This window comes from Wyeomyia smithii, chromosome 2 (genome assembly GCF_029784165.1).
Source record: "Wyeomyia smithii strain HCP4-BCI-WySm-NY-G18 chromosome 2, ASM2978416v1, whole genome shotgun sequence".
Taxonomy (NCBI): Eukaryota; Metazoa; Arthropoda; class Insecta; order Diptera; family Culicidae; genus Wyeomyia; species Wyeomyia smithii.
The window spans coordinates 16,733,859-16,751,565 of record NC_073695.1 but is presented as its reverse complement, the minus strand read 5'-3'; the positions used below and the strand labels follow the sequence as shown (position 1 = coordinate 16,751,565).

The 17,707-nt window shown below is 40.2% G+C and overlaps 1 protein-coding gene across 16 annotated transcripts in view; it reads right to left on the bottom strand.

Annotated features, from left to right (window-relative positions):
- Nucleotides 1-17,707, bottom strand: part of LOC129721468 (potassium voltage-gated channel subfamily H member 6) — a 371,920-nt gene that overhangs the window by 26,241 nt on the left and 327,972 nt on the right. For all 16 annotated transcript variants that reach the window (XM_055674044.1, XM_055674053.1, XM_055674048.1 and 13 more), the window contains 2 exons: nt 15,359-15,482; nt 14,943-15,063 (listed from right to left, as the gene is read on the bottom strand). In XM_055674044.1, the coding sequence (XP_055530019.1) occupies nt 14,943-15,063; nt 15,359-15,482 (245 nt within the window). The remainder of the gene's footprint in view (nt 1-14,942; nt 15,064-15,358; nt 15,483-17,707) is intronic.

The window sequence follows — 17,707 nt, the reverse complement described above, 5'->3', positions numbered from 1 at the left end:
ACAGCGACTGATCCGGACCGGACGGTTGAACTATTGAATGCGGTGTCTCGCCAGCTACATCCATGGCGGCAGTTCCGTCGCGAGACTAGGCATCGCAGCCCTAGTAAGGCAGCATACTAAAATAAACATACTACGGAGAATCAAGAATTCGAAACGAACCGGAACAATCGGCAATGACCCAGCCGACGAAATAAGGACGACGATTAGAAGCTCAATACATGTAACAGTAGATCGCTTAACGACCCGGTTGTCGACCGGATTCTGCTGGATCAACTAGAACCCCGCCACTTCGACATCGTTGCGCTCCAGGAGCTTTGCCTGAAAGGAGAGAAGGTACGGTAGATTTGTGGCCGCAAGGCACTGTACCACCAAAGCGGCAGGCAATCAGCGACAGGTTGTGTTTGTTGAGAATCGAAGGCCGTTTCCACAACTACACTATTCCCAATGTGCACTGCCCTCACGAAGGAAGACCTGATGCAGGGAAAAAAGCGTTCTACGCACAGCTGGAGAAACTGTACGATAGCTGCTCGCGTAGAGATATCAAGATCGTCGTTGGGGACATGAACGGAAGGATAGACTTATATAAACCGGTTATCGGCCCGCACAGCCTGCTATGCACCAACTTCGCAGCTCCCCGCGGATTAGCAGTCCAAAGTCCCTTCTTTCCTTGACCAACGTACAGCAAAACAAATTGACCACGTTCTCAACGACGGCCCGTTCTTCTCAGACATTACAAACGTACGCACCAATCACGGTGATGATCGGACAAGACCACTTCGATAAAAAAACTACAAAACCCTGATAACCGATAGTCCTCTACGGAAGTCCTTTTGATATTTTCGAACAGAAGGTGCCAATCGGCGAACAGAAGGTGACTATCTACGGTGGAGCACAAGCGGACGACGGATAATGGCTACAGCGCATGAACCATGAGCTACAAGCGCTGCTTGGAGAGAACCCCATTGCACACCTGGCAAAAGACAATAGGTTGCGGTGGGCCGGTCACATCGTAAGAATGCCGGACGACAACCATGTGAAATCACTTCTCTTCAGCAACCCTACCGGCACAAGAAATTAAGGGGCGCAGCGTGCATGATGGCTCGACCAGATCGAAAGAGACTTGCGAGTGATGAGCAGTCTGGGAAACTGGTGAAACACAGCCCAAAACCGAGTAAACTGGCGACTTCTTGATACAACACGAGTTACTACAGCTCTCCTCTGACTGGTCAGGTGAGTAAGAGAGCAAGGGTTGAGAATCGATCCTGGGTGCAGAACTAGTTTTTAGCCAATGAATGACGACATCTCAATTTGTGTTGATTTTGATGCTCTGATAAGTAGCATGGAATGTATATATATATATATATATATATATATATATATATATATATATATATATATATATATATATATATATATATATATATATATATATATATATATATATATATATATATATATATATATATATATATGTATATATATATATTTTTTTTTGTTTTTTTTTCAAAAAAAAAAAAAAAAATATATATATATATATATATATATATATATATATATATATATATATATATATATATATATATATATATATATATATATATATATATATATATATATATATACATTCCATGCTACTTATCAGAGCATCAAAATCAACACAAATTGAGATGTCGTCATTCATTGGCTAAAAACTAGTTCTGCACCCAGGATCGATTCTCAACCCTTGCTCTCTTACTCACCTGACCAGTCAGAGGAGAGCTGTAGTAACTCGTGTTGTATCAGGAAGTCGCCAGTTTACTCGGTTTTGGGCTGTGTTTCACCAGTTTCCCAGACTGCTCATCACTCGCAAGTCTCTTTCGATCTGGTCGAGCCATCATGCACGCTGCGCCCCTTAATTTCTTGTGCCGGTAGGGTTGCTGAAGAGAAGTGATTTCACATGGTTGTCGTCCGGCATTCTTACGATGTGACCGGCCTACCGCAACCTATTGTCTTTTGCCAGGTGTGCAATGGGGTTCTCTCCAAGCAGCGCTTGTAGCTCATGGTTCATGCGCTGTAGCCATTATCCGTCGTCCGCTTGTGCTCCACCGTAGATAGTCACCTTCTGTTCGCCGATTGGCACCTTCTGTTCGAAAATATCAAAAGGACTTCCGTAGAGGACTATCGGTTATCAGGGTTTTGTAGTTTTTTTTATCGAAGTGGTCTTGTCCGATCATCACCGTGATTGGTGCGTACGTTTGTAATGTCTGAGAAGAACGGGCCGTCGTTGAGAACGTGGTCAATTTGTTTTGCTGTACGTTGGTCAAGGAAAGAAGGGACTTTGGACTGCTAATCCGCGGGGAGCTGCGAAGTTGGTGCATAGCAGGCTGTGCGGGCCGATAACCGGTTTATATAAGTCTATCCTTCCGTTCATGTCCCCAACGACGATCTTGATATCTCTACGCGAGCAGCTATCGTACAGTTTCTCCAGCTGTGCGTAGAACGCTTTTTTCCCTGCATCAGGTCTTCCTTCGTGAGGGCAGTGCACATTGGGAATAGTGTAGTTGTGGAAACGGCCTTCGATTCTCAACAAACACAACCTGTCGCTGATTGCCTGCCGCTTTGGTGGTACAGTGCCTTGCGGCCACAAATCTACCGTACCTTCTCTCCTTTCAGGCAAAGCTCCTGGAGCGCAACGATGTCGAAGTGGCGGGGTTCTAGTTGATCCAGCAGAATCCGGTCGACAACCGGGTCGTTAAGCGATCTACTGTTACATGTATTGAGCTTCTAATCGTCGTCCTTATTTCGTCGGCTGGGTCATTGCCGATTGTTCCGGTTCGTTTCGAATTCTTGATTCTCCGTAGTATGTTTATTTTAGTATGCTGCCTTACTAGGGCTGCGATGCCTAGTCTCGCGACGGAACTGCCGCCATGGATGTAGCTGGCGAGACACCGCATTCAATAGTTCAACCGTCCGGTCCGGATCAGTCGCTGTTTGAGCCGCCCCTAGCCTGTGGGGTAGACGCGCAGACGAGCTGCTCTCTAAGGAGAACAACTACCCCACCGGTTCACCGGTTTTCCTTGGTTGCTCGTATCCCAGTCGGTACCACGTGGAGGTAGGAATAGGGCATTAAGCCTTGAACCACACTGGGGTCTATTTTATTCTAACTAGTACGGGTGAACTGTTAAAAAGCACTGCCCAGCCGTTTACCAAATCTAGCTCTCCTCAATATCAAATCATTGTTGCTGAAAGAGCTTGGCGTTGACGATGTGTTCAAGATATTCAGTACATCATCGGAGATTCTATCCCGAAGTGATTTTTTCTGCTTCTACGATACTATTTTAAGCGTTATTAGATAAGCATATTCAAACTCTTTTTTCTCTTTTTTAAAATGGCATACATGAAAACTAGCCCCCCCTAGAAATTTTTTTAGTTGCGCCCATGCTTATCTATCAAATGGAACCAAATTTGGGATGTGGAAATTTTTGGAGGCGAGAAATGTTTCTATAATGGTTTGACACCCCTCCATAAGCGTGGTACGCAGTTGAAAAGAAAGGAGGTTCACGAAATTTTGGCATTTTTACCAAACGGAATTTTGACGAGAATGCTTCACAGTAACGATATCTGACGTCAGTGAGCGCATGATTTTTGCTTTTTTCTAGAACACTTGAACACACTTGTTTACCGCGATCTGGTGTGAGAGCAGGGATGCCAGGTAGTTTTTTCAAAAGTCCTCATGGTCCGCGAAAAAAATTTCTTCCTTCCCGAAGCCCGAAGACTGAAAAAACTTTCCGGCAAATCGAAAACTGTCGAGCAAAAAAGAAAAAAAGTCACCACTAATGTACTAATGCAAAATTAGGGTAGTTCACATATTTTTCAATGTCTTCACATGTTTTCTCCAATGTCTTCACGTTGTCGTCACAAAAATGGATGTCTTCATCGTACACTCAAAATATTTTTCACGTTATTGTTACGTGAAAGTTCCTATACTTGTTCATTTTCTGTCATGTTGCATGATTTATGTGACAAACATAACATCTACGTGAAAATCTCATGTATATGAATTCTACGTGAAACTCACATGAAATGCATGCATTTACTGAATAAGTTTCAAAAGATAATTCATCCCACCAGGTCATGATGAACTCAAATAACAATCACGTAGAATCTACTAGAAAACGATAGTAGAAAATATTCACATAACTTTTCCGTGAAAGTGAAAGATATTTTGAATGTAGGCTAAATATCTTCCAATCTGCCATCGCTGGGTGTGAAACGACCAACCAACTGCCTGACTCTTTCAGTACCTGAATAATGTCAGTGCTCATTACTCCGTGCAAGAACAAGTGACATTTTGCTTCACAGCAGTGTTCACAACAAGTGAACTTTGTTTTCCCTTCCGGTTTATGATTTCTTTTTAGCTGCGTACTAGCTACTAGAAGAAATTTCATTGCCTGAATTTTACATGGGATTGAGATAGGAAAATGAATTCCTTTTTGAACTGCATACTGCCCTATACTCTGGAAAAAAGGGGACTCCCATACAACTGAAACAGATATTTCAACCAATTTTTCCAGTAAACAGCCCAAAATGATCGGGATGAGCAGCCAAAAATCGACTCCAAACATCATTTTTAAATCCAAAATGGAATCTTCTAGTTTGTGGAAAAATAGTAGGAGGGTGGTATCCAAGACACAACCTCAAAGTTGACGTAGGACTACAATAGTTTTATATTTCCCTTCGAGGCTCTGTTTGATTTGAGCTCGTTTTACTTTTGGCACGGTTCGATTTTGGCACACATGTGCCAAAAACGAGCGATTCTGTCTAATCACATTTCTTAGTTTTCTTGATTATTTAAACCCATCTAAGCTCAACATTCTCCAAAAGAAGGGTATTTTGGTTCTTTATGTTGTTGAAGCGGATGACCGGAATCGGTAAAACGGTTCCTGGAATATGACCGAAACATGTGCCCGTAATATAATGATCATGATCTAAGCAGTACTAAGCCTCTAATTGCTCGGGTAGTGATATCAAGTATCTGGGTCGTCAGCCTCAATTCATGAGGCGACACCTCAAACGACTTGGAACTAAAACTAATTCATTGGTGGAAATATCTATGAAAAAAAGTCATGAAAAGAGATTCGTTCATTTTGTGATTGGTTCAAACTTGGCAACAGGAAAATTCTGCCGTGTCGTGTTTGGCAAAATCGAACGGAGTCTGTATTTTGATTATCGCTTTGCGGCACTCTATTTTAGAAGAAAAAATATTCTCTTTAACATTGATGAATACCATTCATTCTAATACAGTCAATTTTCTTCAATACGCGAAAACGGAAGCTTTTGTACAGACCTAAATTGAGTACGATTTAGTAGAAATTAAACAATATTTTTTTGTCTTGTGAACGATCCTCACTCTCTGATCACCAAGCGGCAAAGATGTCACATAATAAAATCTTCCTGCAGTTACAAGTTCATTGAAAAAATAACGATAAAGAACTACAGTTTTCAAACAAAAATGTATATTCACAAAAAAATAAAAATGGACATGTGTAGAGTTCAAAAATAAACAGCGCATTTTATCTGTACAATGAACCTAATTTATATACCCTGCTACATATCTGCCTGTACCGACACGTACAAAATTTTGTTGTACCTGGTGGCGCAGTGTATTTTGCGGCACCCGAATAATCATATTGAATTTTGATATTTGCTACTATACGAAACAAAAAGAAGAAGGAGACCATTCAAACGGCAATATATATATATATATATATATATATATATATATATATATATATATATATATATATATATATATATATATATATATATATATATATATATATATATATATATTGAATACAATCATTCTCTGGGAAATTCTAGGGGGGACTAAACACGTTCTAGGGGGGGCTTCAGCCCCCCCTAGCCCCCCCGTAGTTGCGCCCATGTAGATAAGTTCCCGAGTTATGCATACAGTGGAGCCCTCCCTTCCAGAGGAAAGAATTTTGGGAAAGAGGCCGGAACACCTTCTTACAATCACCCGTCGTCTGTGGGAAAGATATACTAATTTTCCCATGGGATAGTTTCTACCTAGTTGTGGATAGTTTTAATCGAAGTGAATATAAATTTTAGTATCTGCAAAAGCATTGCAAATCATGCTGTTCCTGTGGGTAGGAAAGCGGGGGGCGGGGTGGTTCCTGCCCACGCTTATGAGATAGATACTATCTGCTATGATAAATAAATGATAAATCGGCAAACGGTTTTATAATCGGCAAACGGTTTTATAATTAATAAAGACTGCCATCACTTATTTCACCCTCTTTTTAAATACGTACCTGAGACAAAGAGATAACACAGTAATGTCGCAAAACCCCACCTCATGTCCGAAAGCTTTTGCAAATAAATATGCACGGGTATCCACGTCTACCACGACGTTTTAAGTTCACAAAATACAAACTCTCCTCTCCCCCTTGTCCACGCTTATGTAATAGATCATCACAGATAAAAATCCATCGTAAACCAATCTCTATAGTGATCGAAATTGAAGATTTTCACTCCCCCACTGAACTTTTCCGATATTAGAGAACGCCTGTATATAAATTTTCATGATGAACTTTTCGATAGTTTACAAATAATGAAGTTTAATATACCTCTTCCCTCCCTTCTTTCTGACTACGCCACTGAGATAGAGAATGATCAATGTCATTGTAACATACTTGGGAACCCACGTATACAAATTGGCACGGAAATCAAGCCCCCTTCTTACCACGCTGATGAAATAAATAAAATTCAAAGTCGTCTAAATACAGCGCTCACTATAGCTTCCACATACCGATTTTATTGATGATCGGTTCAGCGGCTTCAAAATTGTTCAAAGGTGACATCGCTCATCCCCCTCCCCAATCTCACTCTGCCAATGAAACACAGGAACGTAACGTCACAAAAATGCGCCTTACACTGAAAAATTTCTATATTTCAAGTTGAACGGTTATCGTGGAAGACGTTTACAAGTTTACAGAATACAAATTGACCCCTCTTGCCTATGCCTATGGGATAGAGCGCAACTAATATTTTAGGTTTACTCCCCGTTCTCGAAAATCCCAATTTACAAATTCATACAGTAATCGGTTCAGTAGATTTTGAGTCTATCAGTATAGTTTAAGTTTTCGAGGGAACCGGCATAGACAGAGATTTGCATTTAAAGATATAGATTAATATTGGGTTGGGGAAAAAGGAATGTCGTATTTTGTCAATAGATGGCAACATTTAAACATATCTTGTGTTATACTTATCGCGTCGGGTCATAGGGTAATCGCTCCATTATTTATCTCAACAGCTTGGTGCACCTATATTCATCTTATTTCTCTCATTTTTCCAATTTACCGTCAAATTTCTACAAATTTTTGAAAGTAAATCTGTTTGCTTCTCGATTTTCTCGAGCGGCTGAAAGTTTCACGTTGAAAATATGGTAAAATTTGACGATAAATTGATCAAAAGGCGTGATGAGATGAATATAGGTACTGAGATGAATATAGGAGCGGTTACCCTACCATACGACTATTTTGAGACGACAATCTGTGCTACAAGTGACGTTTTGACAGTGTCGTGATCGTACATTTCAGTCTCAGCTAAAAGCGCGCCAAAGATGGAGTCCACCATGCAAGAATATCGTCATGTTTAACGTTTTTACTAAAAATTAGTGAAGTTTATGGGCCCGATAATGTAACGATTCGCACAGCACAGCGTAGGTTTGATCGATTTCGTTCTGGTGTACAGGGTGTCCGGATTTTATCCGTACAACTAAATAGTGTTAAAATTAGCCTTTATTGACGACTTAGAAAACAAACTTACAAGGTATATTATATCAATAACAATTTACAAGAAACAAGCGTTCTTTGTTCATTTCAAAATGGCCACCCCGTGCTGAGATACACGCCTTCAAACGTTTCGGGAAGTTATCCACGATGGCCGCAAGTTCTTCTGCAGTTATTTCCTCCCAAGCCTTTAGAAGAGATGATTTCAGATGTTCTATTGATTTATGAGGTGTTCTGCAGGCTCTTGACTCCAAGATGGACCAAACCGAATAGTCCATCGGGTTCAGATCCGGTGAGTTGGAGGGCCATTCTTCTTTCTTAAAAAAAACTCGGAAAAAGGCGTTCACAAAGACTAATAGTCTTTTTTGCCCCATGAGCCGGTGCCCAGTCTTGCTGAAAATTCCAATCTTTCTTGCCGAAATGCTGTGCTGCCCAGGGAGCAACTGAGTCAATCAGTAGCTTCTGATACACTGTTTGGTTCACTTTTACCCCTTTGTCGATAAAGATCAAAGGGGTTTTACCGGTGTGAGTGATTCCAGCCCAAACCATGACAGAAGCGGGATGATGACTCCTTGAAATACTTCCTCGATTTTTGGAAGTAGCAGGAAGCAACTGCCGATCATTCTGGTGATTGTGATGCTGCTCGATAGTAAAAATTTTTTCATCGGTAAACAGCACTGATCGATGGCGGCCCTCTGCCAATTGGTTCAGAAGAACCTTAGCTTTTCTGAACCGGTTTGCTCTCATGGTGTCATTTAAATAGTGGTTTTTGCATAGTTTATATGACTGAAGCTTTAAATCATCATGGACGATGGCAGCAACGGATGTTTTCGAAATTTTTAATGATTTCGCCAACTTTCGGATGGATATTGTACATTTTCGCTTGATTCGTCGCCGGATTATCTCGCGCATTTTTGGAGTCCGAACGGTGCGTTTTTTTCCTCTCCCGGTGCGGTCTTCTAGCGTTCCAAGCTCTTGGAATCATTTTATTGCATCACTCACAGTAGATTTCGCCATATTCAGGGTCTTCGCAATCACTGATACATTTTTCCTTGACGAAACAGTTCAACAACAGCTCCGCGCAACGCATTCGGCTTCATTTTGCAGGAATTTGAAATCACAACTGTATCAAACTTACTGCGTATAAAGTCAATAGATCAAGATATTATACCATACAGGTATGGTTAGTTTAATCCGTTTGGTTGTGTAGAGGCATGCTGTCAAAGTATGTACGGATAATTTGCGGACACCCTGTAGTGGCTGTCGAAGATACACCCCGTACTGGTAGGCCAATCGTCATAGAAATCGATAAAATCGTGGAGGAACTGGGTACAGACCATAAAACTGTTTGGATGTTTGGGTGCCACACGAGTTGACACAAAAAAAACCTCTTAGGCCGAATCAACGCCGCGATGCACTGCTGAAACGGAACGAGCTCAATCAATTTTTGTAGCCAACGGTTACTGGTGATGAAAAGTGAATCACGTACGACAACCTCAAGCGAAAAAAATCGTGGTCGAAGTGCGGTGAACCGGCCTAAACCATCGCTAAGCTCGGATTGACGGCCAGGAAGGTTTTGCTGTGTGTTTGGTGGGATTGGAAGGGAATCATCTACTATAAGCTGCTCAACTATGGCCAGACCCTCAATTCGGTTCTCTATTGTGAGCAGTTCAACCGTTTGGAGCAGGCGATTGACCATAAGCGGCCAGAATTGGTCAATAGGAATGGTGTTGTTTTCCACCAGGACAACGCTTGACCTCACACAGCTTTGATGATCCGCCAGAAGCTACGGGAGCTCGGATGGGATGTCCTATCGCACTCACCGTATAGTCCGGACCTGGTACCGAGTGATTACCATCTCTTTCGGCCCATGCAAAACGCCCTTGGTGGTACTAAGTTGGCCTCAAAAGAAGCTTGCGAAAACTAGCTGTCTGAGATGCTTTGCAAAGGGGGGGGGGGTTATAAAGGGGGAATAATGAAGTTTGCGAACAAAATGGCGCATATTTGAGTTAAATCGGATAATTCTAAGTATTTCTATACCTATAAAAATGGTCTGTCTGTCTGATCCATATAGGCTCGGAAACTATCGAACCGATCTACGTGAAAATTTGTATGCAGGGGTTTTAGGGGCCGAGAAAGGTTTCTATGATGGTTTGAGACTCCTTCCTCTTCTGGAAGAGAGGGCCCCCATACAAATGAAACACAAATTTCTGCACATCTCCAAAACTAACCAAGCAAATGGAACCAAATTTGGCATGTGAATGTTTTTAAGAGTAACAAATATGTCCATATTGGTTCGACACCCCTCCCTCTTCTGGAAGGGAGGGGTTCAATAAAAATGAAACACAAGTTTCTGCACATCTAGAGAACTAACCAAGTAAATGGAACCAAATTTGGCGGGTGAATGTTTTTAGGGGTAACAAATATATCCATGATGGTTTGACACCCCTCTCTCTTCTATAAGGGAGGGGTCCCATACAAATGAAACTCAAATTTCGCACAGCTCGAGAACCAATCAAGCAAATATAACCAAAGTTGGCAAGTGAATGTTTTTAGGTGTAACAAACATGTCCATAATGTTTCGACACCCTTCCTTCTTCTGGCATGTCTCCAAATACCATTTCGAAATCTAAGATGGCGATTTCCGGTTTCTGAAAAACAGCCGAAAATGACCAAATAACACCCAATATGGGTGTTTCTTGAACCAGAATGACGCACAGGGGCCAGAAATTGTCTCCAAATGCCATTTTGAAATCCAAGATGGCGATTTCCGGTTTCCGAAAAACAGCGGCAAATGACCAGATATGGGTATTTCCGGAATTGTTATGATGCACTGAAGCCACAAATCGACCTATCGACCTCAGACAACATTTTGAATTGTGAGATGGCAACTCCGGTGTCTGGAAAACAGCCGAAAATGACCAAATACCATCCAATATGAGTGTTTCTCTAACCAGAATGACGCTCAGAGGCCAAAAACTGTTCCCTAATGCCATTTTGAAATCCAAGATGGCGACTTACAGTTTCAGAAAAATAGCGTGAAGTGACCAAATACCACCCAACATGTGTATCACCGGATCCAGAATGATGCAAGGAGCTAAAAATTGACCTCAGACATCAGTTTGAATTGTAAAATGGCAACTTCTGGGGAACAGCCGAAAATAACCGAATACTACTACATATGGATATTTCCGTAATCGAAATAATGTATAGAAGAATTCGAAGATGACCACTTTCAGTTTCTGGAAAACAACGAAAATAGCCGAAATGCACCCGATATATTTCCGGAATAGAGGTGATGTACAAAAGCCGAAAGTCGAGGATGTTGTCATTCCGATAAAACCAATCATTTCAAACGATTTGTTATTTGACTTTGATCATATCCTATGGCCAAGAAATCAACGAATTTGAAATGTTTAAAATTATTAAATTAAACACTAAAATAGGCAGGACGAAGTTTGCCGGGTCAGCTAGTGTTAAATAAAGCGTCAAATTTGGATCAGAAATACGACATTTCTTTTTCCCCAACCCAATATAACCGATTACTAAAGCGAGAGGACGGTTGACTTTCACTGGAAGCTGGCTCGATCCGCAGCCATCAGAGCAGAGTTTCTCAGCAGATGGATCAACCGACTAGCATGCACAGCATTGCTGAACATGTTAGTAATTTTGACCGGATCTGTCGCGTTCTGTCTTCTTTCAGCCATTTGGGTCACTAATAAGTGTGAGTGTGTCGGAAGCGTACCGTTATGCTTTGTTTGCTTGCATGTGCAGAGTATGCGAAGAACAACAAGAGAACTATAATCATCGTTTGTCAATGATAAATAACAATCCAAAATGAGGGCACACCTAGGGGCTAGACACCTTTATTTTCACGGAAAATATTTTGATAATATTACTCGATATTGGTTGATATATTTTGATATTTATCGTTTATCTGTCAATTGACAACCCTCCAATGATTAGTTACCTTCAATGAGTTTAGATATAAAGAGAGGGGTGCCCAAAAATGCAACGAAAATACTTTGTAATATTGAATATTGAAAATATTTCGCAACATATCAATAGTGCCTTGCCCCTAGGGGTACACCAAAAAAACTTCTGATTATTGTGAGTAAATGCATGACGCGCGAAAAATGTGCAAGCGATACCAGATAGTTACTTAGTAAGGCCTAGTTATACGTCCTGCGGTGGTGTAATCAAAAAAACATTTGACCTCCACATTTACTGCTTGACATAGAAGTTATCGCGAGAAATACCAAAGCATTTCAAAATGCTCCAAGTCCAACCATTTATGACAACGATAACAAATACCCAAAAAAGTGTGTAATTGGGTTGATCCTTTTCCTTGTGTTCATTTCTTAACCATGGTGCAGTTATCAAAAAAGTTTTACTTCCCCTGGCTATTCTTTAGCTTATGATTTTTTGTTCAGTGGAACGCCCATGGCAAGTTTAACTCTCAATAGTGGCGTATAAAACCTCTAGCTTGCAGAAATCTCGTCTTTATTTTTTATTCGGTTGCTTATTCGATCGCAGCGTTTCACCGCAGGGTGACCAACAGGCACCAAAGTACTGCACAGTATTGCCGAATATGTCCGGACAAGTTATTGTGCGTCATAAAATGTTTTTCATGATGAAAACTTCTTGACTTATGTTAGTAAAAATTTTGGGAAAAGAAATAAACATCTCCTTTGATGCAAAATACCTTTAATAGTAGGATTGAAGTAAAATTTGTAATGTTATTGTAGCATACTTATAAAACAAATTTATGTAGGGGAAAGGGGGGCAGTTTCGGACAGAGGTTAAAAAAACAAATGGTGCAATTTCCAACCAAACAAAAAATATAAGTAAGTCGGCAGCCCTTGCACCAACATCTACCATGTAGTTTGACAGCTCTTGATTGTTTATAACTTACGGAAACAACACAGTGCCATTTTTCATACATGTTTTCAACCGTTTAAGCTTGAAGTTGTAAGTATTTCTCTAATTTATCTGTGAGAGATTTAGAAACTCAAGTACACCACCTTAGTTTGTAACTAATATGTAATGAAAAGACGTCATAACAACGGGGAAACAAATATCTTATTTATTAGATAAAATTAAGATTTGTCTTCGGATGGTGGTGGGGCACATTCGGACACTTACCAAGTTTGTATTTGATTGTTGTTTATAAACAAAAACCGATTAAGACTGATTCTCAGTCCTAAAAATGGTTCGGAACAACAGTAGGAAAACCGATAGAGCAAGCATCAACGAAGATGAGCTGGGAAGAGTTTCTAGCGGAACAATGTCTTTGAGACACGCTTCTGATACCAACGGAATTAAAAAAAGTACCTTAGTCTGTCGTCTGAAAAATCAAAGAAATTAAAAAACGGAAAAATCAGAGAGCTTCTCGTCCAAAAACTCAGATCAACAAGTATTTACGAACGTGGAAGTTACATTTCTAGAGAAATATTTGATCGGAAGTTCCCATATGAATTATGGATTGGCGTACCGTATACCAAGGCGATTGGAAAATTGTTTCTCAATGTTCTGGAACACTTGAATAAGGTTCCAGAAAGCAGCGTAAGTGAACCAATTTTGCTGTTGCTTGACAATCACGAATGCCATTGCACTCTGAATCAATCAAATATTGCCGAGAAAATGGCATAGCTCTTGTATCCTTTCCTTCTCATAGCCGAGAACCGAGCAAACGGTTTTTATTTTATGAATTAAATTTGAATTAAAAGGATGAGTTTCGAGATTGGTGAAGCATCTGATTTCAGTCTCTGCTTATATGGAAGAAAGAGTTGAAAAATACAAAATTTTCATTAATCTAGAAAAGTTTTCAACACTGTCCGAAAGTGCCCCAGGACTGTCCGAAACTACCCCAGACACGGGGCACATTCGGACAAACAAGCAATTTTGAAAAATTCAAATAAATCAATCGAAATCGCATCAACGCACACTACTAACACGCTTATATGATACTCCGATGTCCAAGTAACAGCCAGGATGAATTCAGATTTTTTTTAAAGTTAACAAAAAATATTAAAAATCAAGATATAAAAAGTGTCCGAAACTGCCCACCCCCCCCCCGCTCCCCTATTTATTGTTGAATTTTAACTATGTCTGATCTGTCCCTGCTGAAAACCTTACAAAATATGTTATAATTCGTAAAAATCAATCAATAAAATTGATAGGATTTTTTCATTCATTAACGAAATCAGGTTAAGAACACAATTTGATACAAAAACATAACGTTTACAACGAAATACGGCACTAAAATGTGTTAATCCACTCAGACGCTCTTTCTACATGTTTTTCTGTTTTCTTGATTCAACCGCGTGTTTCAGAGTTTGAACAATAATAACACGTAGGGCAGTCTCAGTCATCAATCGGTTTTAAAGCGGGTGGTTTTTCTTTTTTTTTTCGAGCTATAAAATGTGTCTAGTTATCTTGGGACAATAGCACTTACATAGCCAAACAAGCAAAAAACTTTCCGGAAATCGACTTTTTGGGACTTTCTTTTGACGTTGACGAAGCAGGAAGCAAAATACAGAACACTTTTTTAACTGGCTACTGAAACTATTCAAAACTTTTTCAAAGCGTTTCCTGCATTGTTTCCCTCTCTTGAGATAGGTTCAAAAGATTCCAACTTTGCGCCACTGAACTGAATGATGCTCGAATGAGCCGAAAATTTTGAAGGCGCGCCCAATTTGAACATTCAAAAGTCGCCTTTTCCTTTATTTCTTTTCCGGGAATTAATCGTATTTTCTTGATTTCTAGATTCAGTGTAATTTTTAATTTTTCAGGTGCTCAAATAATCTGTTTTTCTTTAAAATTTTCTCACAGATCGGTTAATTTAGTCCAAATTTTTAAGCCAACTAACATTCATATTAAACTTTGCTGCAGGCTGCAAAGCAGCATGATTGCATAAAATGTATTCAGTACGACGTGTAGAACATTTCTTATCAAGATTCATACTTCAGTGCCACTATTTATCCAATTCATACAGTTTGTACCTTTGACAGTACTAAAGGTCGTTTCATATACATATATACACGTACTCATCGTAAGGTTTTTATGGCAGAGCAATGTAATATAAGGGGGGAAACCGAAGAACAAAGAAAAAACAGCTCTAGACTGAGTATAAAGCAGCATACTTACAGCCGACCAGCATCACGCATATCGTGAATATTTTCTCGGCGTCCGTGTTGGGTGCCACATTGCCGAAGCCCACCGAAGTTAACGAGGTAAAGGTGAAGTACAGCGCCGTCACGTAGCGTGACTTTAGTAGTTGAGGTAGTGAAGTTGATGATTGCGAGAAAAAAGGGAAGAACGAATGAAAAATCGATTTAGAGAAACTAGTTGCTGCACGGAGTTATTAATATTTATGAGCTCGTGATGCGCGTAGTTATTGCATTATATGGCCGTCACTTGTTATTTCGCTCTCACTTCTGTGCTCCGGTAGTTTTATGAGTTTTTATGAGCTTGCTTTATGGATGTTTAAGAGCTTTTTCAAACGGAATAAACTAAAATCCGAAGCATTAGTTCGCAGTTTTGTGTTTGATTGTCGTACTTACCTTTATCGACGGTCCTCCACCGGTGTTGTTGGCATAGTAATATTCTTGGGTGGCGTCGGCCAGCGCATCCAGCCAGCCGATTTTGTTTTTCATCGTTGGCCGTTCAGCGTTACCGATTGCATACCTGTTGGGGGTAGGGTGGATTCGAGGGGAGAAGAAACAACACCGCCGAGGGGTGAGAAAACGCGAGATTCGAGAAAAAATATTAGTTTCCTTCGGTAAATACACTAATTGGCTCAGCGAAACAAGGAAAAAATAACTTGGAATCGGTAGCTTAGCGGCAGAGATTGTTCTATTTTTGTGTCATTGACATCCGGAAGGCATTCGAGCGATAAAGCGTGTGCATTGAGCATAATTAGCGTGAATTCAAGCGCACTGGAGCTGAAAAAAAAAGTTGCAAACTTTTTGCTTTTGTTTGACCTACTTGCGCGTCTTACACTTGATGATGCCTTTCCGGGATCAACCTACCGTGCGTCTCCATTTCATTAATCAATCAATTGATCGATTACTTACTCGCTCATAAATTCTTACCAACTGCAATGTTAACTTAAAGCTTTTCTTAAACTAACATCTGGATGGAATCGTACACCAAGATGCCGTTATCGGACTCCGAGAAGAAGGAATGTGTTTCCAGCTGCTGCCAACCGAACATCCAGCCACGTCAACCTAACTGTGCAATATCTAGGTAGGTATCACATTCGCTTTGTTGCCCGACACCGAGCCAGCAAGGAACGTTTTGTTGTACTTTAGTGGCTCAATTCCAAGGAAATATTAAACTTCATCTTCTTCACGTGTCATCTTTTGCTGAGTGGCACGTGTTCTCGGGGGGAGAAATAACAAGACATCGTTTACTTTCGAACTGGAGAAGATGCTTTGTCATTCGTTGCAATGGCAATTATCCGGAAAAGGTATTTTCATCGGCTGTATAACGTAAATGTTTTCTAATATTTGTCAATTCTATTGATAACACATGGTATTTACAGTGACATTATACACATCGGTATAAGCTTTCGAACAGTAACTTTAGCAGGCATTCTTTGGGCTTCTCTAAAGAACAACACTTCTTCTTCTAATTTAGCATAAGGCGTCTCCTGTTGTCGGTAGGAGTTCTCGTTACCCCTAGCAGGTAACTGCGGTAAGCCGTTTTGTGGTGTATTTTTACAATTTCATGGGATTGTCCAAGTTTGGTATAAAGGATTTTACTTCCAATTCGTTGAAAACCAAACAAATTTTTGATCCAATTGTAGCCAAGATCGAGTTGTAGCCACTCACACGCAGACAGAGTGTGGGATGGTATAATTATGGTGGACGGACTTAGACAGCGACCTTCTGCGAGCACCTCAGATTTACCGTTGGAAAACGTTGGGAAAATTTCAACTTGAGTTTGGTTCCGCTTAGTGAGAGCTGAGTTGAGCAACGATTTACCTGTTGATCGGGCTCGACTGGAACGGCTGCGATTGGCTGGAAGATAGCACTTACTCAGTATAGCTGGATGACACCGTTCGATTAGTCGCTCTACTTCGTGGCAGGTAGATAGCCGGCCGTTCCTGATGGTACTACCATCATACATAGTACAGCAGAAGTAGCTTGGGGAGGTGATGGTTTTGTGGCAGGATGAGAACGCGCGATTCCATGCGAGCGGAAAGCGAGAGACCTATCGAAGGTAGGTGAAGGGGGACCTGACTTAGGAAATTGTCACGATTTGATTACTTTGCTGTCGTCGCTTTTGTGACACTTTGTGCAAATTTTGTGCTTCGAATGAGGGTTTGGTGAATTTGATAGGTCTCTGGCTTGTTGCTTGGTCGATAATCAGCGGATGATCGTTGACATATTGCAAGCTGGTGATTGTTTTTTTTTGTTTCTAATACGATATGCGTGAAGTAAATCATCACGTCTGGTGCTTTTTGATATTGTATTGGTTGGGCAGTCTGATTTGAAATTAAAACTGAACGTAACTAGGACAGATTTATAATCTGTCAAACATTGAAAACTTATCGCCTAAATCTTGCTATTAGTTTACCGCTATAAAATATTGTTGATTAAACTGAAAGCAAAAATAATAAAAAGAAGTTTATTGCCAATTTCTTCGTTATTTATTTTAAATGTACATCGTGGAATCATGGTTTATAGATTTGCTGTGAAATATGCTTTACAATTAGAAAATAATTTCTATGACGAACGAAAATTGGTAAAAATCCGTGAAGCTAATAAACATATCAAAAAAATTATCTATATATTTATCATCATATATTGGTACCTAGCCGGAAATTATTTTGCTCCTCTCATACTAATATGCGCTGTAGTTGTTCTTCATAAAAACGCAAAAATCGATATAAAAATATTGTTACT